Source organism: Penicillium malachiteum (assembly GCF_028827825.1).
Source record: "Penicillium malachiteum strain IBT 17515 chromosome Unknown utg000001l:1.0-8184562.0:1.0-8186909.0, whole genome shotgun sequence".
NCBI lineage: Eukaryota > Fungi > Ascomycota > Eurotiomycetes > Eurotiales > Aspergillaceae > Penicillium > Penicillium malachiteum.
This window is the reverse complement of record NW_026643094.1, coordinates 4,632,432-4,657,204: the sequence shown is the minus strand read 5'-3', so window position 1 is coordinate 4,657,204 and position 24,773 is coordinate 4,632,432. Positions and strand designations below refer to the sequence as shown.

Below are 24,773 nucleotides of genomic sequence, written 5' to 3'. Positions count from 1 at the left end.
AGCATTGATTTCGATGAGAATTTCGCGCCAGTAGCTGCTGACCAGACCGTGAAATTGTTGTATGCACTGATCGCTGAGAAAGGTTGGAAAGCTCGCCAATTCGACGTGATAACCGCTTATTTGAATGCGGAAATTGATAATCGACGTGTCTACATGCGCCTACCGACAGGCTTTGCGAAAGAAGGAAAAATATGCCTGATTCAGCGTGCGCTGTATGGTCTGCGACAGGCTGCACATCTCTGGTGGACGAAATTTAGCGAAATACTATGCAAATTGCAGTTCTGACGATCACAGAGCGATCCATGTCTCTATGTCCGCGGGAATTCGGCCGAAAAGACCCTTTGTATGATTGTAATCTATATGGACGACGCAAAGATGGCCAGTATGAGTGACAAGATCAATTCTAGTGTGATCAAAGAGATTGAAAGACACATCAAGATCAAAGACCTCGGTCTACCAACGAGGTTCCTAGGCTGCGACATCAGCTTCGAAAACAATGACATCTTGTTCTCTCAACATCAGTACATTGACGGTGTTATACACACTGAACATATGGCCAGTGCAAATTCAAATACAATTCCGATCGCCACAGGCTCCGACACAAGCTTACCAATGGAAAAGACTCTATCCAAGCAAGACGCTCAATCCCTTGCAGAGATCACTGGAAAGATTGGATGGATTGCAAAGAAAACACGTCCTGATATTGTATACGCTACAGGCGTCTTACAGAGGTGTAGTGCTTATCCATCCACTGAAGCCACTGCGCTTGCGAAACATATTATTCGATATCTCACAGGGACACCAAGACTAGGATTGAAATTCAGAAAGAAGGCCCCTATTGCAGTGAGTGAAAAGGTGCCGCTGAAAGGTCTAGTAGGCTTCGTCGACAGCTCTTTTAGCAATGACCCTTGGACAAAGAAATCTGTGCAAGGCTGGATATTCATGTACAACGGGACACCGATCTCTTGGTCTACAAAGCGACAATCCCTCATTGCGCCGTCGAGTATGGCAGCCGAATACATTGCATACAAACATGCATCGCAAGAGGCTTTATTGTTGAAGAATTTGCTGGTGGACATGCAGCAACTCGATCAATCCCCCGTGATAATCTACACTGATAGCGACAATGCATACACTCTTGCACACGGTATCGGCTTTAAGCCAGCGACAAAGTGGTTAGATCTACGCTATCACATCATCAAAGAGAGAATCGAACTCGGCAAGATCAAATTGGTGCTGATCGACAGCGAGGACAACGTCGCCGATGGCCTGACAAAGGCCCTGGACACCACCAAGTTCAAAGCTTTCCGGAAAGGACTATGGATGGTGGATGCATAAAGAAGAACAAAGAAAGGAAGGCAAATCATGTGATCTATTATTTCCTAATTGGGTAACTACACCTGATTTTATTTTATTGCAGAAATGGACATTTCAGGAGGTCTCGGAGGTCTCCGTGCTGCGAGAGCTACGGGGGGTGTGTCAGTGGTCCGGCGCGTTACGCGTGTAGATATTGGACCACTGCGGCCATATACTCTAGCTCTCACTTGCACGTGGAGATCCTTCCCTCCTCACGCTTCCTTCAATACGTGTTTCTGGCCTTCTTCACTCGTAGACATCCAAATCCAAATCCTCCAACACATATATTAGACAATATCAGGGGAAGAATGGATCAACCCTTTTTCCGGGTGTTTGGACGAGACCAGATATTTCTTGGTCTAACCAAGCCCTTGCCCGTGTTCTGACGAAACCAACCGAACGTCACATGACCGCTGTTGACCATTTGATCTCATATCTTGTTGCGACCAAAGATCTTGCAATTTGCTACGACGGACGAACCGATCCATCCCAACTTTTCAAGGTTTTCTCTGATGCCAGCTTTGCCGATAATTCGGACCGAAAGAGCACATCAGGATATCTTTTCACCCTGTACGGTGGCCCGTTTGATTGGTCGGCCCGGAAGCAACGAACGGTCTCAACATCAACTACCGAAGCTGAGCTTTTAGCCCTAGCTGCAGCAGGGAAACAACTTCTTTGGATCAAACGTTTCTTCCGATCAATCACCTTTGATCCGATGGTTCAGATGGAAATCTTTTGCGACAACAAGCCTACAGTTGACTTGATGATCAGATCAAAGTCTGTTTACACAACAAAATTGCGTCATGTTGACATTCATCGGCACTGGTTACGACAAGAAGTTCAGACCAAAGCACTTCGGATCAATTGGATCCCTTCATCTGAAATGCTAGCTGATGGTCTGACGAAACAATTCCTCCCACAGAAACACAGAGATTTCGTCCAAAGGTTGAACATGGAGGTTCCGCCTAGTTCTCTGACATCTATCACGGTGTGAAAGATGGGAGGGTGTGTCAGCAATTCAGGCAGATTGTGTGCCTGGATTCCTGGGATGAAAAGTGGCCCTTTTTGATCCAAAGGTTATGCTGACTAATTCATCCCGCGATCAAACATTTCCGTTGCGAAATGAATGATATGGTTTTGATCTGATCTATCAGATCAAAGATGATCTTCTCTCGTCCGAGAAGATCCGCAACCCGAGCCCCGTTGTTGGGATCAATGGTTGCAAGATGAGATGAAAGGACTCGATTATTTCGGATTCCGTAGCCCTTTCGTCCCATATCCTGAGACCTTTGGTCTCATGTTTGTTTAGTCTAAAGTTCTATAAAACCTGATCTTACCCCTTAGCTAGTTTAGCATCGAATTCAATCGTTTTTGGATCAGTTGTATCTTTGTTTGATTCTTTCCTTCCATTCCATCCTAAGTTCGGATCCAGCTTGGTCGTATGTCATTCCATCTGATCCGTGTTGTCTGATCTTTTGGTCTTATCTTTACCCTTTCCTCCGAAGGGTTCCCTGTAGCTTGGTGCCCCTGTTCAGCTGACATCCTCTGCGTGACGTCATCACCTTTGGTCCTGTCTTCCCCACGCTGAAAATATCAGTTAAGAACCGCTACCCACTCCCCCTTATCTCCGAAATCCTTAACCGACTCTAAGGGGCAAAATTCTTCTCTAAGATAGATATCCAGGATATATATTACTGTATTCATATAAAAGAGAGAGATAAATAGAAAACTACCTTCTACACCCGATATAGCCACTTTGAATATACTATAATACCTTTTGGACTCACCAATACTCCCACTACGCTCCAGAGCTATATCTATACCGCCCTCAAGGGATTACTAGATATTATCTGTATCGCCTATCTTGATAATATCCTGATTTTCTCTTATAACCGATCCTCCTATATAACGTATATCTAATAGGTCCTACAGCGTATAAGAACCACACAGCTATACACAAAACCTTCAAAATATATCTTCTTCTAATCAGAAGTTGAATTCCTTAGATTTATTATCGGTACTAAAGGTATCTCTATAGATCCAGGCCGGGTTCGGGATATATGTTACGAACTGGCTGTCAAGCAACGTGAGTATGCACTTCCAAAGCGTTACTTACCGCAAGCCGTTATCCTGCAACTGTACCGTCGCCGTCCGGGCCTTACACGGGCTAGAGTCTTTAGGGATCCTTGCACGGTAATGCTTGAATCAGGGTGTCCGCTAGCAAGTCAGTCACGAGTGAGGCTATCACGAGTGAGCTCCCAAGCTAGTTGAGGTTTGTCTTCAAGGGTCCGATTGTGATCAAGTAAACTGTCAATCTGATTCGTACTGTAGGTCTCAATAACAATAGAGTAATAATCGCGAAGAACTAAATACATGATGGGTAAAGAGTGTCCTTATATATCCAGTCCTTCCTATCATCCTGTCCTCTGACAGGACAGGTCCGTTCCTGCTGTCAGGTCCGTTCCGTCTGAACGGACAGGATCTATTGTTGGAATAGATCCGCGGTCACGTGTCATGGGGCCGGAAGTGGCCTCTCATGCACCGTCCTTCCCGTATGTGGAGTATATGTTGTAACGGTGAGTAACAGGCCATATTTGGCTCCCGTTGGCGCCTCAGGCACTATCGTAGCCCTGCGCCCCTTTTGGCCGTGCGTCCGTTATGGCTGGTCGTCCGTACTTAGCCCGACCGCCAACTGATTGGGTCATAACTGCTCCTGGGAGACCTCCCCGTAGTGGGTCCGTAACAGTAGGTCCTTGATCTATCTAGCCTGTTCTTAGAGCTTCTTATCCGATATTAAGTATAAATTAATATTAACAGACAGGGTATCTCCGGTATAGATATTATAAGAGATAGCCTATTCTGGCGGTAATTCTTTAGATAGTAATATCTTAAATATATTACTATATTTATAGATAATATTATAAATCTTCGGATCCTTATAGTCCGGTAACTCTTCTGGTAGTGCCTTTTACTTAGACTTCTCCAAAACCCAATGGACCCAAGACCCAACCCAACCCAACCCAACATTGGGTTGGGTTTGGCTCCAAAACTTAGACCCAAGCCTGGGTTTTGGGTTTTTTCCTTGGACCCAACCCAACCCATAGGTACCCAATTGGGTCCCAAACATAGCAAACATGCCAAGATTTTGCTGTAGCATAAATTATGCATCTTGGCGTTGTATTTTTGGGTATTCCCCTTACAGACCTTTGGGTACTGCGGCTACAGCTTTTTAGAAACTAGCAAAGAAAAGCGTTTTTTAACTAGCTCAATCAATTCTTAACTCAATCTCCTTAATCTACCATTCTATCCATTTTCTCGTCCTGCCTGGTCTGTCCTTTCTCTTCTACCTCCTACAAAGTAAGGTAGGATTCGTCTGAAGCATAGGGTTTTGTGCACAAAAAATAGTTTGTGGGCTGCCAATACTAGCTGTCTCCTAGGCTCCTATTAAAAACTAACAGGCTTTTGTGCACAAAATTTACCTCTGTAGCATCTGACCCTCATCCTCATTCCTCATTCTTCATGCTCATGCTCGTGCTCGTGCTCGTGCTCATCCTGAAACCTAGACCAGTAAAAACCACCCTTAATAAACACAGGGGTAACATCAAGGCCAAGCTGGGTACGCTCGAAGAAGGAGTTAGCCCCAAACGCAGCACGTTCTGTTAGAACTAGCTTCTCAAAGGCAGCAATGTATAGCTGCTGAGCGTGTTTCCGCCACCTCTGTATAAAACCCCAAGCAGCCACATCGTCATCTCCAAATAAAATGTCAAGCTCTTCTCGTACATCCACCTCGTCCCAGCGCACCTGCCCAACTAGTGCATCTGAAATTGCACCCAGCCGCCCAAGGCGTACAGTTGCTGGGAAAATCTGGTCCATACGCCCTCCAAAAGTGCTATTGGGCAAGCCTGAAGGGGTCTTAGTGCCAGAGTAAAAACTGCGGTGGCAGTGAGATAGGTCACCCCAAGTTCCTGACTCAGCCACATCTAATGTCTGGTGGTCTTCTCCAATACCCACAAACCAAGGTAGGATATTGAGGCGACGTGAAGTAGCAGGGCCAGTAGAGCCGTGTGGCAGGCCAGGTAGGCTAAGGCGCACATCTCCAATAGTACACTTCTGTTTAGACCACGTGTAGCCAAAGTGGTCCTCATCATCTTTAGTCCACATTGTAGGCTGAATCTGTTGTACATAGCCATCTTTTGTATAGCCTCGGAGACGAAGGCGGTCATTCCATTCTCTGATATCCCGATGCATACCAAGGAGCATCTCTGTACAGTTGTTGTCATCCTCCACAGATAGTGCAAGACTACCTTGTAAAGCATTCTGACCACGTCCAGTACGTACGAAATCAGCGATATTCACATCAATATGACGAAAAAACGTAGATTCCCCAGGATAGGTGCTCTTGGTGTAATAAGGAAAGGAGATTAGTCGCCAAGCATGGTCTGGCCGAAAGAACACATAGAATGCATAATAAGCAGGGTCTTGCCGGACAAGCTGCTGGACCAAGCTAAACCACATGTTCCGGGCCCAGCCAATTCGAGGTTTTCCAGGACGGGCACGGTAATGCCAGTCATACATATCAAACTCCTGTAAGATCATAGGCAGGATACCACCAGGATGCTGGCCGTCAAGGTCTTCTGTTAGCCAACTAAAGAGCCCAGTGACTACCACACTACCATCCTTCTTCATTTGCTGGTCCATATGCATAGCTTCAGGGGGCGGGGCCTTGCCAAAGCATCGTTTATATAGCTTCATAAAGGTAAAGGATGACATCTGGGTTGGTTTGGAAACCTTTGGCCTTAGTGGTAGGGCAGTGGCCTCAAAGCGCCAGCCAGACTGAAGATTTCCAATGCTGCCTTTGAACCAAGAAGGGTGCTGCTGCCTCACGGAGTCCCATGAATCTAGCTTCTTGTAAAGGTAGAGAAGCCGTCTATGAGCCTGAGTAATAGCAAAACGATGGTAGATACCTAGCTGCCTGCAGAGAGCATGTGTATGTTCGGGGCATAAGCGTAAGGTGTGGGATTCGTTAGGGCTGCTAGTTTCTCGGCCAATTTTTCTGAGAGCCTGTTTCTTCAATGTATCTGTGGGAAGTACAACATTTTTCTTAGCTGGTATTAAACGCTGGAGAGCAGCCTTTGTGAGAGGACAGCCACATGTAGACATAGGTGGTGTTGTGTGCTTAGCTCGTTTCCGTGGGTGAGGTTGAAAATCATCATCGGCATCACCACTACCTTCACTATCACCATCGCTGTTGCTATCACTATTGCTATTGCTGTCGCTGTCGCCATTTTCATCATTGCTGTTGCCACTGCTGCTGTTGTTGTGATCTTCCTTATCCTTAGCCTGGCTGCTAGAATGGCCTTCTTCTTCTTCATCATCATCATCTTCTTCTTGGCAGCTATTCTTTTGTTGTTTCTTAGGAGTAGGTGGCTGGGTAGTAGGCGCCTCAGAGACCAAGCCTAGTAAAGATTAAAGGTTAAAGGTTAAAACCACATCTTTTAGACTAGGCTCATAGGTAAGAATACATACCTATACTTGGACACACAAACCCATCTATGTCAATTCCTAGCTCCAAGCCTTGTAAGACACTATGGTCTAAGGGCGTAGTGTCTTGGCTTAAGAAGGCATTGGTTAGATCAGCCTGCATGATTCGGCTTTCTTGCCGAATTCCACGTTTGCGAGTAGACCTCCGTGCCACATATGCATTGTTGATGGATGCTCGTGTATGCTCATAGGATATGCCGCTTGTGAGGAATTTGCTGATTTTTCGCTTCATTGTGTCACCTTTGATGCGGAGAAAAAGAGCATTCGCCTGGCCCTCACCCCACTGTGTCTTCGCACGTAGCAGGAGGTTGTCGTTGAATCGGGCCACACCCTGCTGGCTTCTAACCGCGTCACGCGTGATTTTCCATGAGTCGTGGAATGCCTCCACATTCTCTTCATGCTCTCTCCAAAACTCGCCTTGTTCGATGAAATCGTGCAGCTTCTCTAGAGACTTAACTGCTTCGCTAAGGAATGAGTGGGCGTGGTCCTGGATTCTAAGCGCAGCTGGATAGACCTCTTCTGGGGCAAGCGTCTTCATTACCTCAAGAGCTTCTTCCATAGACCTTACTGGCTGTCCACAAAGATCAAGTGTGCTCTTGAATGAGACTTGGAGGGTCCCAGTTCCCTCAGCTAGGGTGTCCATTATGATAGACACAGCAGACACGATTAATATGTCCATTATGATAGACACAGCAGACACGATTAATATGATAAATGTTGAATGATAAGTGATGGAAACTGAGTAGTTAAGGAGGATGAAAAGAAAAAGAAGGGATGAGGGGTGAGGGGGAGAAGAGACTAGGAAATAACAAAGAAAGTAGACAAAGAAAGTAGTCTTTGTAAAAAGGCTAGCTAGTAGAGTAGTTAGCAAGCGGATTAAATAGATGGAATAGATGAAATAGATGAAACATTAATTAAAAAAGATCAAATGAAAGATGATTGAATGTACTTCTAAGTTAGCTTTGTGCACAAAAACATATCTCTACCATATCGTAGGTAGCTGCTTTTAGGCATAGGGGGGGGGAGGGAGCTGAGGCTCAGATGGAGAGGTGAGGTTTTGTGCACAAAGATAGCTCTACCATATCGTAGGTAGCTGCTTTTAGGCATAGGGGGGGGGGAGGGAGGTGAGGCTCAGATGGAGAGGTGAGGTTTTGTGCACAAAGATAGCTTGTAGGTGGCTTGTAGATGTAAACTTACATGTTGGTTTCATCCTCATGATGATTTATATCCTCATCCTCATGGTTGTTTTTTAAACTTAGTAATGCTCATATCCATCATCCTCCCTGTTCTTTCGCTTCCTTCCCGATGTTCGTAGCTGAGTACTCATCTCTGGTAGCTGTAGTACCTCCTCCTCCTCAGCCTCCTCCTCAGCCTCCTCCTCAGCCTCCTCCTCAGCCTCCTCCTCAGCCTCCTCCTCAGCCTCCTCACGATCACTTATACCATCTCCATCAAGCTCATCTAGCCTCTCGTCACATTGCTCCCTTTCTGCTTCAATCTCATCTAAGGAAAAGAATAGCTGAAGTTCTTTCCTCTGCTGCCCTTCAAGGTCAAACCTTGAAGCACAGAGAAACAGCATCAGCTCCTCAATTGTTTCAGACTTCATACGACCACGGCGATAATGGCAGATATCCCGGGCAGTGTTGAATAGCCGCTCTACACCAGCACCTGTTGCTGGGATTGAGAGAACATCCCGTGCAAGTGCAGAGATTATAGGGAAACGTCCTTGGTGCTCTCTCCAGAATTGAAGAGGCTCAGTCTCAACAGTGTCTAAGGTAGGGGTAGTTAGTATGTATAGATATAGGTATTATGATATTAGAATACTGATAATTCAAACATACCACCATCAAGATATTGTGTCATTTCATCTTTAGCTAGCCTTGTCTTCGGTTTGCTTTTGTTTAATATCTTATTAAGCTTTAAGCTTAGCTTTGGTGTAGGTAGGGAGCTTCCTGTGTCTGACGTATGAGAAAGATGCTCTTGGTGCTCTTGGTAGGGAGTAAGAGCTGTCTGGAATGCACTCCGGTACTTAAGTCGCCAGGACCCATCCCAGTCATCTGATTGGAAAAACTGGAACCGGCTGTCAGGAGCTAGCATTGTACCAACTGCATATATGTGCCCTGGAATACTATCTGTCTGTGTGTAGTACTCATCAAGCTTTAATCGGCTAGCTTCAAGGCACTGAAGTATGTGCCTTTTCCATGGAACCCGCTTCTGCCTAAGCTGCGCCATGGACTTTTCAAGATGCAAAAATAATGCATTATAAAGCTTGAATATAAGATGTATGGTTATATCTCGTGTCTTCGATAGCTCAGTCGTATATTCAAAGAAGGGCTCAGTAAGATAGAGCAGGTAATCGATTTGGCGCCACTCCTCTGGAGTTAAAAGCATTTCTTTACAGTCATATTCCAGGCAAAATGGGAGGAAAAAATCACGAAGCCTCTTAGCTCGGCGAAGCATTAGGAAGGTTGAATTCCACCGAGTCCGTACATCTTGTATTGGAATAACCTTTGGTTCCTCTGTTTGAAGATTGATGAATGTTTCACGGCGTTGGGGGCTTGCATGAATGTAGATTGCAAGATAGCGTACCTTATTCAAGGTAACAGAGATCTCACACTTCTGGCGCTTTAAATTATCCTTAGCAAGGGTTGATTGTTTCTCAGTCCATTTAGTTTGGGTAGTCTCATTTAAAGGGGCTGCCTTTAGGCGATCCAGAAGCTGGTTAAGGCTAAGCTGAATAACATGGGCAAGGCAAGGTATCCGGGTAATGCTAAGATTCTCAGGTAGGGCTTGTTGAATTGCATCAATCATAGTCTAATTATATAGTATATTATTAGTAGTAGCCTTAAGGATAGAGATGGAGATGGAGATGGAGATGGAGATGGAGATGGAGATGGAGATGGAGATGGAGATGGAGGGTACCTTATTATTTGATGCATTATCAGTTGTAACTCCAAGAACTCTGTCTGTAATCTGATGCTCTTGGAGTATGTTGAGAAGAACACTACTAAGACTTATACCAGAGTGTGACCCAGAGAGTGGTTTAAAACCAAGAAGCACCTCCCGATAGGTCCAATCTGCATCAATAAAATAGCCAGTAACGGCCATAAATGCTTGCGAAAACGGAGAAGTCCAGCAGTCCAGCGTAATTGAAACTTTTGAGCTGGGCGGTAGGAGGTTAAGAATGGATCTCTGGCGGTCTGCAACTAGATCTTGTAGTCGCCGACGAATTGTATTTGCAGACGGGATGGTTGGAGGTAATGGTGAAGAGCGAGCCTTATGAATCAGACTATGAAAGGTTGGATGCTCAATAAGGTGGAATGGAAGCCGGTTGATAGTAAGAAATTGTAAGATTTCTTCCTCCCAGCCTAGCTGTGAGAAAGGAGCAAGAGCAGGAGTAGTAGATGGCTCATCTTCCTAGTGAAATAAAATTAATTAAATAGTTAGTTACTGTCTTAGTAGTTAAGCTAGTTTCCTACTGCTTAAGCTTCTCTTTTGTGCACAAAATGCTATCTCAGCTAGAGTTTTTTTTTTGCGCCCAAAACACCAACTCTGTGTATCTCACCACCATTAAAACGTACCTTGCTTATAAGGAAACCAGTAATATTCTCCTTCCGCCTCATAGAGTTTTGGCATTTTGCAGTTTTTAGGTGTTTAGCCATGGTTGATGTGCCTTGGTAGCCATTTTGACAGGCAGAGTGAGCATGTTCAAGAACCTTGCTACACCGCTTACACATAACCTTTGGTGCACCATCTGTGATTTGGGCAACCTGATGGAAGTTATTCCAAATTGGGGCCTGGCGGGCTGCTTCCCAGTGGATCTTACTTTTCCTCCCATAGTCAGTTTGTAGCCACCAGTCAACCCACTCAGTATGCTCTACCATATTGTAGAGGAAATAGGATTTTCTTCGGTCGGGTCCAACGCGGATAAACGGTAGAGGAGGAGGAGGAGGTGTATCTGGCCGGAGGAATGTATGCCTATCAAAGCTTGGGAGTGTGGTCTGGGTACTAGGTAGTTAAATAGTAAGAGAGTTAGGTGGGCTTGAGATAGTCTAAAAAAAAGGGAGAATAGTAGTCTCTAACTCTTCTTCATCATAACCTAATGATGATGATAGGTAGAGAGGTGATTGGAAACTGGAATTTTGGCTTTGGGACATGAGGTTAAATGAAAATCATGAAAGAATAATAAGTGTAAGGGTAGGGTGGGAAATGTAGAAGAAGAATAGTAAGTAAGTATCAAGGGTAGGTAAATCATAAAAGAATGATAAGTGTAAGGATGAGGGTATAAAGGAGAAGGTAGGAAATATAGAAGATTAAAGATTAGAAATAAATAAATACCTAATAACACATATCTTTAATTTTAAACCTATAAAAACCCACAAAAACCCAAGAAGAGCCCAAGAAGAGCCCAAGAAGAGCCCAAGAAGAGCCCAAGAAAACCCATGAAAAACCCATGAAAACCCATGAAAACCCATGAAAACCCACAAAAACCCACGAAAGACCCACGAAAACCCATGAAAACCCAAGAATTACCCATGAAAACCCAAGAAGTACCCAATCCCAACCCAAGTCTACTAAAAGTCTTCTAAAAAATTTTACCCAGGCTTCCAGCTGCTTCCTTAGAATCCCTACTTTACCCGTTTATTTTATGAATACTATCTTCTTCAATTTAGTAAATATTAAGTTAAAATACTATAGAACTAAAGATTCAATTTAATATTAAGAAATACTAAATTAGCTTAAAAATAAAAAGTAACACTTTTGTAGGGCATACATGTAAAAGATGCACTACCTCTGCAGCATGTAAATATATATTTCCTACAACATTTACTAAATATCAATTTCTACACCCTACATCCTCCATCCATATAATATAATATTTTATAATAATTTTTCCTTCTGAATGTTAATATTATTTTCAAATAAGAAATCTATTATTATTACTAGTAATCAACTTACTCTCTAACATCTATTTCTAAGATGTAATGCTGCTACATGTAAAGGTATAGTAGCTACATGCAAGGGTATAGACTCATAGAGACTCTAACATATAAACTAAAACGAATGCAAAACACATGTAAAAAACAGTATTTTAAATTGATGACTGAGCAGAGTTATACATGCCAAGACCTCTTTTTTATGCAAAATTGGGTTTTCCTGGGTACCCAATGGGTACCCAGCTTGGGTCTTGGGTCGGGTTGGGTTTTTAGGTGCTGGACCCAAGACCCAGGTGGGTTGGGTCTTGGGTCCAACCCTTGGACCCAAATTGGGTTTTGGAGAAGTCTACCTATAGTGGGTCTGTAATACCATCCCCCTCTTTCAGGTCTTTAGTCCCTAAAGTCCTTTTAATTTATTTTTAAATGTTAAACCCCCCTTAGGTAGGTGAGGTCTTTACTTTTTCTGTATTTTCCCATGATTATTGCTGATCATGCCTTCCTCTAAGCCAGGGTCCTCTGGCATTCGTAAAATTCACCAATTAATCGAAAACAAAGGTTTCGAATCCCTTATCCCCTGCCTACGCTGCTCTTCCTTAGACAAGATCTGTGTGTTCTCTGAGCGTTCGAAACATTGCTCTGAGTATAATTGTGCAAAGGGTACTGTGCGGTGCGAGATGCTGCGGGAGACTTTTACCGATGCCGAGTGGCGTCGTCTCCTAAAGTCTCAATCCTCCCTCGATGCGGAGGAGGAGGCTTTAATCAAGGCCCAATAGGAAATATTGGCCAAATTATCTTGTCTTTACAAGCAGAAGAAATCGTTAAAGAAGCGTGCGGGTGATTTCATCGCTCGTGAGTATGAGGAAATAGCCCAACTCGAAGAGCTTAAGCGTCGTGAAAAAGAGGAGATCGAGCGTCTTAAGAAAGAACGTGTCGAGGTCGATCATTGTAAAGAATATAAAGCAGAGTCTTCTAGTGCTACTACTAGATCCGATAAGGCTGCTCTTCCGGTCATTAATAACCAGGTTCTGGCGGTAACATATGCTAGTGATGATCCTACTCTAACGCAGATGATTGTATTAGTGAATCCCGATTTTTCTTTGGACAGTATTGATTTCGACACTTTCTTGTGTTCTGTCCTGTAGGGGTTCTCTTCGCCTGTGCGTAGTACTGTCTCACTAGTTAGTAATAGCTAGTTAAGTTCTTGATAGGTTCCTATATATTTTCTGAGGTAGGATAACCTTGCTATTTCACTAGGAGTTGTTGCCAATTGTTGTGCCATCGGTCCGCTAGGATTTCTTTAACTTTATACTCTTCTTCGCTAGCGTTCTCGATTTCAACTTCTATGGTGTTTTCTACATTTTCTGGTGCTGGTTCTAATAATAAGATATAAAATACTGGGTAAACTTATTTTATACTTTCCGGTAGTTATAGTCAGTAGTTCACGAGTCCAGTTTTTTTCGTTGATGGTAAATGGTCCTAGACGTTTATAGTCCAGTTTCTTACTTAGTTGTTTTGTCTTGATATTTTGTTGTAGTAAATAGGCCTTATCACCTGGCTTTATGTCTGGTCCGGGTATATATCTCCGGTCAACATATATCTTTATCCGGTGATTAAAGAACTTGATATCTCTAACCATCTGTTGGTGTAGGTTTTTGATGTTTTCTACCTGTTCTTACGCCCCTGGCGCCACTGTGTGTTCCCTAATGGGTTCACCGATAAGTGTTGGGTTTCTCCTGTAATTTACGAAGAATAGTAATAATCCGGTAGTTGTGTATATAGTGTTGTTGTATGTGAATTGTGCGATAGGTAATAGTTCTGCCTAGTTATCTTGCTAGTAGTTCATATAGTGTCTTAAATACTGTTCCAGTGTTTGGTTAACTTGTTCGGTCTGTCTGTCAGTCTGTAGGTAGTAGGCTGTTAAAAGTCTATGATTAATACCAAGTTAGTCCGCCACTGATTACCAGAATTTTGATATAAACAGCTTGTCTTGGTCCGAGGTGATCTTTTAAGGTGTTCTGTGGTTTATAAAGATATAGTATATTAGTATCTTTGTAATCCCTTCTACTGTTATGGTTTCTGACGCGGGTAATATATATATATATATATCTAGTGAGTCGGTTAATAATAATAATAATAATCATATTATGTTACTCTCCTATCTCTGGTAGCTTAGTGATAAAGTCTATTATAATCCATTCCTATAGCTATATAGGTATTTCCTTATTTTATATTTCTCTGTACGGTAAGTATCAAGTAGGTTTGTTTTATAAATATATATTATAGTTTCTGATATAATTTCTAACCTTTTGATATATATTCGATAGATAGTAATTTCGCGAAATATATTTAATTGTTTTCTTAATACCTAGGTGTCTGTATGTCGGTAAGTTATGGTGTTTCCAGATGACTTCCTTCTATAGATCTTTTGGAATATATATAAGTCTGTGGATCTATATAAGTCTATCTTTTTGCGTTTATTTGTCTTCTGCTAACTGTATGATATTCTGTAGTTATTTATTATCTTCTGTTGATTTTCTGATTTTCTTAAGCCATTTGTTATTAATACTATATGTTATTACTATAAGTATCTAATGGTTATATATAAGGTTTCCTTCTCTATCTCTTTTTAGGATAGCTAGTATAGCTTTCTTAGTATCTTTTTTATAGTTAGGTCTTCTGCTAAGTATATCTACTATTATATTTTTTATATCTTTAGTGTGTTTAATTCTATAATCAATCTGTGATAATATTTCTGTCTATCTAACTTATTATCTTTCAGCGTGTCGGGGACAGACCAAAGGTGATGACGTCACGCAGAGGATGTCAGCTGAACAGGGGATACCAAGTTACAGGGGACTTGGGAGGAAAGGGTAAAGATAAGACCAAAAGATCAGACAACACGGATCAGATGGAATGACATACGACCAAGCTAGATCCAAACTTAGGATGGAATGGAAGGAAAGAATCAAACAAAGATACTACTGATCCCAAAAAGATTGAATTCGATGCCCAACTAACTAAGGGGTAAGATCAGGTTTTATAGAACATTAGACTAAACAGATAAACATAAGACCAAAGGTCTCAGAACATGGGATGAAAGATCCACGGAATCCGAAATGATCAAGTCTTTCATCTCATCTTGTAACCATTGGTCTCAACAACGGGGTTCGGGTTGCGAATCTTCTCGGACGAGAGACGATGATCTTTGATCTGATGGATCAGATCAAAACAATAGCCATTCATTCCGCAACAAAATGTTTGATCGCGGGATGAATTAGTCAGCACAATCTTTAGACCGAAAGAGCCACTTTTGGTCCCAGGAATTCAGGCAGAGAATCAGCCTGAATTGCTGACAAGAGTAGATATACTCTGGCTGATAACCGGATCCTAGATTTGGATAGTGTTATTGTTGGACCCTAATATAAGTTGGCTTCTATCTAGCGACCAGATAACTGACCGGACCTAACCACTATGCCCCTTAAGAATAGACACACTCTGGCCAGTTACTAGATCCTAGATCTGGACTATCTTATCATCTGACCCTAATATAAGTTAGCTTCTATCTAGCAATTATATAACCAACCGGACCTAACTACTATATCTCTTAAGAGTAGATATACTCTGGCTAGTTACTAGATCCTAGATCTAAATAGTGCTATTATTGGACCCTAATATAAGTTGGCTTCTATCTAACAACCAGATAACCAACCATACCTAACCATTATATCTTTTAAGAGTAGATATACTCTGGCCAGTAGCTAGATCCTAGATCTGGACTATCTTATTAAATAACCCTGATGTAAGTTGGCTTCTATTGTTACGAACCGGCTGTCAAGCAACGTGAGTATGCACTTCCAAAGTGTTACTTACCGCAAGCCGTTATCCTGCAACTGTACCGTCGCCGTCCGGGCCTTACACGGGCTCGAGTCTTTAGGGATCCTTGCACGGTAATGCTTGATCAGGGTGTCCGCTAGCAAGTCAGTCACGAGTGATGAAATCACGAGTGAGCTCCCAAGCTAGTTTGAGGTTGGCCTTCAAAGGTTCGACTATGATCAAAGTATCTGAATTGCTGTACTGTAGGTCTCAATAACAATAGAGTAATAATCGCGAAGAACTAAATACATGATGGGTAAAGAGTGTCCTTATATATCCAGTCCTCCTAGCCATCCTGTCCTCTCATTAGGACAGGTCCGTTCCGTCTGAACGGACAGGATCTATTGTTGGAATAGATCCGCGGTCACGTGTCATGGGGCCGGAAATGGCCTCTCATGCACCGTCCTTCCCGTATAGCCAGTATATGTTGCAATGGTAAGCAACAGGCCATATTCGGCTTCCTGTTGGTGCCTCAGGCACCACTGTAGCCCTGCGCCCCTTTGGGCCGTGTGTCCGTTATGGCTGGTCGTCCGTACTTGGCCCGACCGCCAACTGATTGGGTCATAGTTGCTCCTGGGAGATCCCTCCGTAGTGGGTCCGTAACATCTATCTAGTGACCAGATAATTAAATTAACTTATTACTATAACCCTTAAGAGTAGATATACTCTGGTTAATAGCTGGATCCTAGATCTAAATAGTGCTATTATTGGACCCTAATATAAGTCGGCTTCTATCTAGTAACTAGATAACCAACCGGATCTAGCTACTATACCCCTTAAGAGTAGATATACTCTGGCCAGTTACTAGATCCTAGATCTGGACTATCTTATTAAGTGACCCTAATATAAGTTGGCTTCTATCTGGTGACTAGGTAACCGACCAGGCCCTACTACTATACCCCTTAAGAATAGACACACTCTAGCTAATAGCTGGATCCTAGATCTAAATAGTGCTATTATTAGACCCTATTATAAGTTGGCTTCCATCTAGTAACCAGGTAATTAAATTAACTAAATCACTATACCCTATAAGAGTAGACACACTCTGGCCAGTGGCTGGATCCCAGATCCGGACAGTCTTATCAAGTAACCCTGATATAAGTTGGCTTCTATCTAGCGACTAGGTAATCAAATTAACCCAATGACTATGCCCCTTAAGGATTTAAAGAGAAGCATTCCAGTTTTCCTCTACTATCGGATGGTTTAAAACCTAATCGGGTCTATTATTTTAGAAAGCTATTCTAGTAAGGCTCTTTAATAGGCTAAAGATAAGAGGTAAGTGATATACTTATAGTGGGTTACTCTTAACTCCTGTTTTATGATATTAAATAAATCTAGTAGTATCTTTAGTTTACTCTAAGAGGCTATCCGATTTACTTTCCTCCTATTAGAAGAGAATATTATATTAGCAGTCCTCTCTATGTTAGTACTAATTTAGCGACTTACTTGTTACGGGCTGGCTGTCAAGCAACGTGAGTATGCTCTGTCCGTTGAGTTACTTACCGCAAGCCGTTATCCTGCAACTGTACCGTCGCCGTCACTGGGCCTTACACGGGCTCAAGTCTTTAGGGATCCTTGCACGGTAATGCTTGAATCAGGGAATCCGCTAGCAAGTCAGTCATGAGTGAGGCTATCACGAGTGAGCTCCCAGGCTAGTTGAGGTTTGTCTTCAAGGGTTCGATTATGATCAAGTAAACTGTCAATCTGATTCGTACTGTAGGTCTCAATAACAATAGAGTAGTAATCGCGAAGAACTAAATACATGATGGGTAAAGAGTGTCCTTATATATCCAGTCCTTCCTATTATCCTGTCCTCTGACAGGATAGGTCCGTACTTGGCTCGACCGCCAACTGATTGGGTCATAGTTGTTCCTGGGAGGCCCCCCGTGGTGGGTCCGTAACATTACTATAATCAAACTATATAGCTTTTTTATAGTATTTATACTATCTGAAAGGCTTTTGAATATACTTAGAGCCTTAAGCCAGTGAAGATATTTCTGTTATAGAAATATATCTATAGTCTTCTTATCCTTTAAACTTAATCTATATATTGTGCTATCCTTATAAGCGTTAAGATAGTTAACCTAATAGATATATATATACTCTGTGGATGCTAGAGGATTTAAGCTAGGGACGCTGATATCCTTTGTGGATATACCTAGTAATTTAATTCCAAATACATCCCGTCGAAGTATCTTAAAAAGTATGTCCAGATATTACAAGAAGATGGTGTGGTATTTACTATTAAGATGCCTAGCTTGCTCAGAGTGATAGGGTGGTAGATTAATAATATAATACTCAGAATTTACTTACAAATATTAGCATCCTGTATTCCACAAATCTGATCAAGTATTTAGTAGTAGAGGGTAATAAGTCTAGGAGGAAACGTTCGAACAATTTCTTCGGCATACCACCACTCTGTTTCCTCGAGTTCTTGGCAGACCAGGGCTACCTATAGAAAAGTACCCTATAAGTTTAACAGTAAATAATCTCTAACTATTTCGTACATTTCTGGGTTATATTCTTCTATACCTACAATATTATTTACCCTTTAATTAATAAATAATTTCACAGCCTAAGATACTGATATCTTATTTAGTTCTAATAGGATTAGAACTATCTAAGTGGCAGGATTAAGACGCTTGGTAATATTGGTATGGTTTTGGCTAGATATAACCTATTTGATATATGGATATACTATGGCCTTCTGGATAATCAACTTAAGAAGTATATTAAGACCGCTTATATACTTGTCCAGTATATTAACCATAATATTAGTATCTTCTAAGGGTAAGTTTTCGAGGATACTTATAAAGATACTAGTTAGTATACTCTATGTGTTTATATCCTTAAAGAGGGCCTTTCTAGTATTTTCGTACTAAGACTATATATATGATAGAAGGGATAGGCTTCTCTCGATAAGTAAATATATCAGCCTATATATAACAGATATAGCGTTATTAATTCATGGATTAGTAGCTTAGTAGAAGAAAAAAGAGATTATTATAGTGTTCCTATATAATTATTATAACTCTTTAATAATTCTATACAGAAGTATTATCTTGCCTTTACTAGGATTACCCCTGATCTATAGTAGACAATTGCTTTGGCTATTTTTCTATTATTTAAATACCTGATTATCAAGAATCTATTAATAGCAATCTTTAAGTAGCCTACCCTTACTCTCCTTAATACACTCTTTATCGCGACGAGGATCGGTCATTCGTAAGGCCCGCAGACATTCTTGATCCAGGGATACCGTTTGAGCTAGGGGGTTTCACAGTTAAGTTATATTCTCTGGTGATAATCAAGTTGCTTACTAAATATCACACTCCCAATATTGCCATTCACCACTCTTGCTTAGAATCTATTATTAATACCGTTATGGGAGATGTTGGTCGTCGTCATTGTTGTCCGATAAAATTAAGAAGGCTCAATTCGGAGATTGATCCCTAAGGTTCCAGTCTATCCCGCTCTTAGGTGATGGATCTAAAGAACTAGACAACTTTAAGTAGATATACCCCCCCCCCCTTTTTTTCTAGATTATGGGGATAAGATGACTGGTTTCTTAGGTGTTACTTTCCAGAGTAATTAGATATGCTAATACACCGCGATAGCTTCCTTTGCCTCTAGCGGGAGGAAAAAACCTTGGGATAAGCCTGTCAAACTAGTTGTATTTAACTTTCAGGAAAATTACAGACCTACCAAGTAATTATTTAACAATTACGAAATGTTTTAAGTGCTTAAAGTAGGCTAGATAAAATAGGGGATAGCACGTTTCAGAATTAAGTTTAAGAATAAAATAAAAGAAAATAAGAGGTAAATCTGATTTTGAGCGGCCCTGTATTTTAATAATAGTATAAAGATTATTATTATTAAGTTTATTTTTATAATAAATACTAAATGATTATATATAGAAAAATATATTTTTTATTATTAGACTACTAATATTTAAGAAATATAGTTAAAAGATTAAATTTGAATATAGGATGATTAGATATAATATTTTCTAATATTCTATATAATCTAATAATTAGCTTTTTAGCTTATTTATATTAATCTATTAGAGTATATAGTAATATATAGAATACTTGAAGAAGATTGATAGTTTGAAAGGTTGATTATAATAGTAGTTAGTAGTTATTGAAGTTTATTTAGAGTAACTTTAGAGTTATCTATCAATCAAAGAATTAAGATATTTAATAATTTATTTAGAGATATTTCTATATATAGATAATTATATAAAGCTATAGAGATATATAGGGTGACAAAAGTATTGGGACACCTGTAATTTCCGACTATGTGAGAAATCGTAAACTTCTACCCATCCCTACCATAATTCGACCACGTCAATTTGGATCGGAAATTAATCCAAATCGAACCGAAAATGGCGATTTATCTGAGAAGCTACATACAGCAATCGTATACGCAGCTAAGAAGGGCGTTCCTAAGGCTTAGATTGCTCGCGATATTAGATACAGCCCAAGCACAGTCTATAGAACAATCAATCACTTTCAAACCTATCACACACTTTAATCCCTTCCCTGATATAGCCGACCAAAAAGGCTGACGTTATCAGCTATTTGATATATCTATCGGATTATTCGAAAATTCCCTACAATTCCTTGGAAAGAGCTTGTTCAATAAGTTCCAACCAACGTTTCAAAACAACGAGCTTTGAAGCATTGCCATATCCGAAAATAGGTATCTAAGAAGCGGATTTGGTTAAAGCCGAAAGATATAAAGCTTTGTTGGAGATGGATTTTGTCTTGGGAAAAAAGACTTGATCTAGATTATACTATCTTTTCTGATAAATACTTAGTCCAACAAGATCCGAATTTACATATCCAATATGTCTTTTATCTTAAAAATAAGTAATATTTCTCTCGATTTATAAATCTCCAAAACCATAGAAAATAGATTTTACAATTGATTTAGGGTTCTATCTGGATTAAAGGAAGATCAGATCTAGTTATGATAAAAAAAACTAGGTAAAGTGTTTAATGCTAAAACCTATATAAAAACTCTTAAGGTTGGTCTTCTCCTAATCTATATTAAGGATTTAACCTTCTAATAAGATAATACACCAATCCATATAGCAAAGTTAACAAAAGAATGGATTCCGGATCAGAGTATCCAAGTAATGGATTAGCCACCATATTCACCTGATCTCAACCTAATTAAACCAGTCTGGTTTCTACTAAAAAAGAAATTACAAGAGCTTTATCCAGAACTCTCTAAGGAGGGAAAATCTTAAATAGATTGGGCCAGGTTTCGAATAGCTATTCTTAAGGCGTAGCAGGCGATTGACCAGGCTATGATTGATAGAATTATTGAATCTCTACTATACAGAATTGCCGCTGTTAAAAAGGCTAAGGGCTGGTATATAAAATATTGATTATAATCAATATTTCTAAGATGTATTTTAAAAGATATTATTTAATTAATTATAAGTAGGCTAGGACCCTACTTTTTATAAGACTGAATTTTTTGGCAGGGAAAATTAGAGTATCCTAATACTTTTGTCACCCTATGTACTCCGTAGTTATAATAAATTATCTAAATTTGAAATTCTTATACAGATTAGAAAATATTTTAAGAATTTGGTAATAGATCTTATTAAATATTATAGATATTACTTAACCTATATATTATAATAATTCATCAATAAGAGGAATAAGTAAAAATTGATATATATATATATATATATATATATATAAATATAAATATAAATTATAAAATCCTTTCCTAATATATTTATAATAAAAATTTTATTTTGTTTTAGTAAAATAATTCTTTAAAAGAAATATATTATTAAGGTTAAGTTTTATGGTTAATAATCTGATTCTTATTATATCTGATTATTTTAAGATTAGAAGAAAGATGATTACTTGAACTTAATAAATATGTTTTAGTAAGTTTATCATTTTTGAAACTTTTGTCTTTCTTATTAAATTAAATAATTTGAATATATTTAATTATAATAAATGTAGATTTTAGTACTTAATAGCTTTTTGAATCAGACTATTACTCTAACTTCCTTATTACAAGTTACTATAAGAAAATATAAAGAATAAAAAAGATTTTACAATTTTTTTATAGATAGTATATTATTAAGGAGGATGAGGGAATACTATATTAAGAATTAAAACTACCTAAAGATCACCACATTCCTAAACCAGACACTAAGCCTACCTATATCCCATAGGAAATCCATATTATGCCTTATTTATACTTCTTAAGTATTAGTCACTATACTAAAGTAAACCTCTTTTATATTCTATCCTTAGTATACTTACCTAGCAACTACATACCACCCTAATCTAAGAGGTTTATTATATAGATATTTTTTAGTAAGTAAATAGACTTATACTATATAATATAATAGTTAAGTAATATCTTTAGGTTATAAAGTAGGGACTATTAGTAGAAATATACAACAACTAAAGATCTATATCTATTAAAATATCAAGTAATTAATTAAATTAGTTACTTACGAAAGATCTTACATCATAAGTAGATATTATATTATATTATTATAGTTATTTAAATATTACATAAATACTAATAAAAATTATATTTCATATTAAAAAATTCAATAATTTTAATATAATTAGTATAAAGGGCTGTATAAAGACTAAAGCAGAATAATATAGTTTAATATATAGTTTATATTTATACTTAGAGAGGAGGAAGCCATATATATAATTAAGGAGTTATATATCCTTCCATAGGTTATATATAAGACTATATAATTATAGTTATATAGAGAGAGAGAGAGAGAGAGAGAGAGAGAGAGAGAGATACCTATAGGGGTTTATCAGAAGGATCTAATAACCTCTTATCTTTCATCCTCTATATAATAAAGTTATCTATTAAATATAATTATATAACGTGATTCCCGGTCGAGCTGCGCACCCGGCCGAGCTGCGCACCCGGCCGAGCTGCGCACCCACCACCATTAGACAAATTCAAATTCAAATATTTCAACCCAATGCGAATAAACTCAGTTATTAATACGATTTTTACATACATTGATCCGATGGCCAACCTCTCGACATCCACTACACCTAGGCTGAGCCCTGGGGGCTGGCTGATTCGGCTGAATAGGCAATTCAACCTGGGTGTGTGGTTCGACCGCAGGTGCTTCTACTGGCAATTCTAGCTGCGTGAATAGCTGCAGGCCTTCTTCAACAGTCAAGCCCTGTTCACATGGCACCTGCCTAGTTGATCGACTACGCTTCTGTCGTTTCTTCTCGTTCGCTGCACGTAAATTGGCGTTTTCTTGTGCTAGTAACGCTGTGTTATGTAGCGATATATAGTGGCCCTTAATGATTTGATCTAGCATCAATTTCGATGGGCTTGGAGGGCTATTAGATCGCTGTTTGAGAAGATCTTTAAGCATTGAAGCTTGCCTTTGAAGCTGAACCACAGTTCTAGGTGTCTTAGGTGAAAATTGACTGCTTCGGCTGCCTGGTCGAGTACCTGGTGGTGTAGGTGTTCGTAGCGAAAATTTCAATTTAGAAAGAACTTTTTTAGCATCAATTGGTACTAATCCTGTAGCTATAAAGCTATTCTGGATAGTAGCTGGTTAAAAAGCTTCAAGCCGGGCACGTTGAAAATCAGCTAAGAAATCAAGCTTATCGATATGGTTATAGCCTGTACATGCAAGATCACTTATAAAGCGACCATAGGTACGTTTCAATACCGCAAAACAGCCAATATCCAATAGCTGTGATAGATGTGATGAATATATAGGTATATAGAGCGGAATGATATTGTTTTTAGCGTAGATTCGGTCAAATTGAGGTGTAAGATAGCTTCTATGGCCATCAAGAATCAACAGCCGAAAGCGACCACAGACACGTGAATTTGTTGATGGGATGAATAGCTTTTCTAGCCATCGTAAACCAATCTCATCAGTAGTCCAGCCATTAGCTGAGACCTCGAATCTCCAGTCTTTTGGGAGGTTATTGAACCAACTAGCAACAGCAACCTTTCCCTTAAAAATCACATATAGTGGTAATAAATAGCCATCTACACAGATAGCTTCAATTGCCGTCACCCATTCACGGTTCCCAGGCTGTAAAATAGCTCGCCGACCGTAGTATTCTTGCCGTGTCACAACCGTCTGTGTTGAAATAAGGCCCATCGCAAAGCCTGTCTCATCCAAGTTGTAAATATCCTCAGGTTGGATCCCATTCTTATCGATAACTTGTTGTACAGTTGTAAACCATGCTTGGATTGATTTAGGGTCTTCGTTTAGAGCACGTTGGTAGTCATATCGCCTAGAGACGCGTGTTCGAATCTCTTCGCGTCGATTTATAAAGGTTGATGGCCAATTCTTGCTAACTGTTGGTGGGGGGTGGCTACCACGCGCAGCTAGTAGAATATTGGCCATATCTCGTACAGTAGCTGGCCTAGGCGCCGCTCCACGGGAGTCCATAGAAATAATCCATTCAATAAGCGAATCCTCTTCCAACTGGGTCAATTAGTGGCCATTTGGGCGTGTATCGACGCGAGATTGAATGCCGTGCGCGCGACTGCGTAGTGTGGACTCAGGCACGCTAAATAGCCTGGCCGCTGCGCGAAGAGACTTGATTTGGCCCTTTTGAATAGCCTGTAAGGCTAATAAAACCTTGCGCTCTTGTTCGACATTTTTTTTCGGCCGAAATATTACGAATTGGTGGCATGGTAGGTGTTTGAATTAGGTAGGGTGGTAGAAAGACGCGATTTTAGATGGGGTGCGCAGCTCGGCCGGGTGCGCAGCTCGACCGGGAATCACGTTAGGATAAATACCTTAGGCTTATTAAGACTTAATAAGCCCTTATCAAATTTAACCTATTAAATTTTTATTCTTCTTTAGCTTGAGCTTCTTTTAAGATCTTATAGATATAATATATATTCTTCTATCTATGATCTATACTTCTTATATATATTTAGAACTAAATAGCTTTTAATATTTATAGTTAGTTCCTATAATCCCTTTGAATAACTAATCTATTTTATCTAATACTCTAGTCTTATTCTTTATCTAATCCTCTTTATATATTATGTTAGGATTATTTT

General features: G+C 40.0%; 4 protein-coding genes across 4 annotated transcripts; 2 read left to right on the top strand and 2 right to left on the bottom strand.

Annotated features, from left to right (window-relative positions):
• Positions 1–1,762: 1,762 nt before the first annotated feature.
• N7483_001743 (Ty1/Copia family ribonuclease HI) lies at positions 1,763–2,350 on the top strand (the record flags this gene model as incomplete). Its single annotated transcript, XM_057085180.1, has 1 exon — positions 1,763–2,350. The coding sequence occupies one exon, from the start codon at positions 1,763–1,765 to the stop codon at positions 2,348–2,350; it is 588 nt and encodes a 195-aa protein (XP_056951329.1).
• A 2,516-nt stretch (positions 2,351–4,866) lies between these two features.
• N7483_001742 (uncharacterized protein) lies at positions 4,867–7,540 on the bottom strand (the record flags this gene model as incomplete). Its single annotated transcript, XM_057085179.1, has 2 exons — positions 4,867–6,812; positions 6,883–7,540. The coding sequence occupies 2 exons, from the start codon at positions 7,538–7,540 to the stop codon at positions 4,867–4,869; spliced, it is 2,604 nt and encodes an 867-aa protein (XP_056951328.1).
• A 612-nt stretch (positions 7,541–8,152) lies between these two features.
• Positions 8,153–10,901, bottom strand: N7483_001741 (uncharacterized protein; the record flags this gene model as incomplete). Its single annotated transcript, XM_057085178.1, has 4 exons — positions 8,153–8,664; positions 8,736–9,708; positions 9,817–10,311; positions 10,476–10,901. Coding segments are annotated over 4 exons (2,406 nt in total), but the record flags the coding sequence as incomplete, so codon positions are not given.
• A 1,421-nt stretch (positions 10,902–12,322) lies between these two features.
• On the top strand, positions 12,323–12,604 carry N7483_001740 (uncharacterized protein; the record flags this gene model as incomplete). Its single annotated transcript, XM_057085177.1, has 1 exon — positions 12,323–12,604. One exon carries the CDS (start codon positions 12,323–12,325, stop codon positions 12,602–12,604), a length of 282 nt encoding a protein of 93 aa, XP_056951326.1.
• Positions 12,605–24,773: the final 12,169 nt, after the last annotated feature.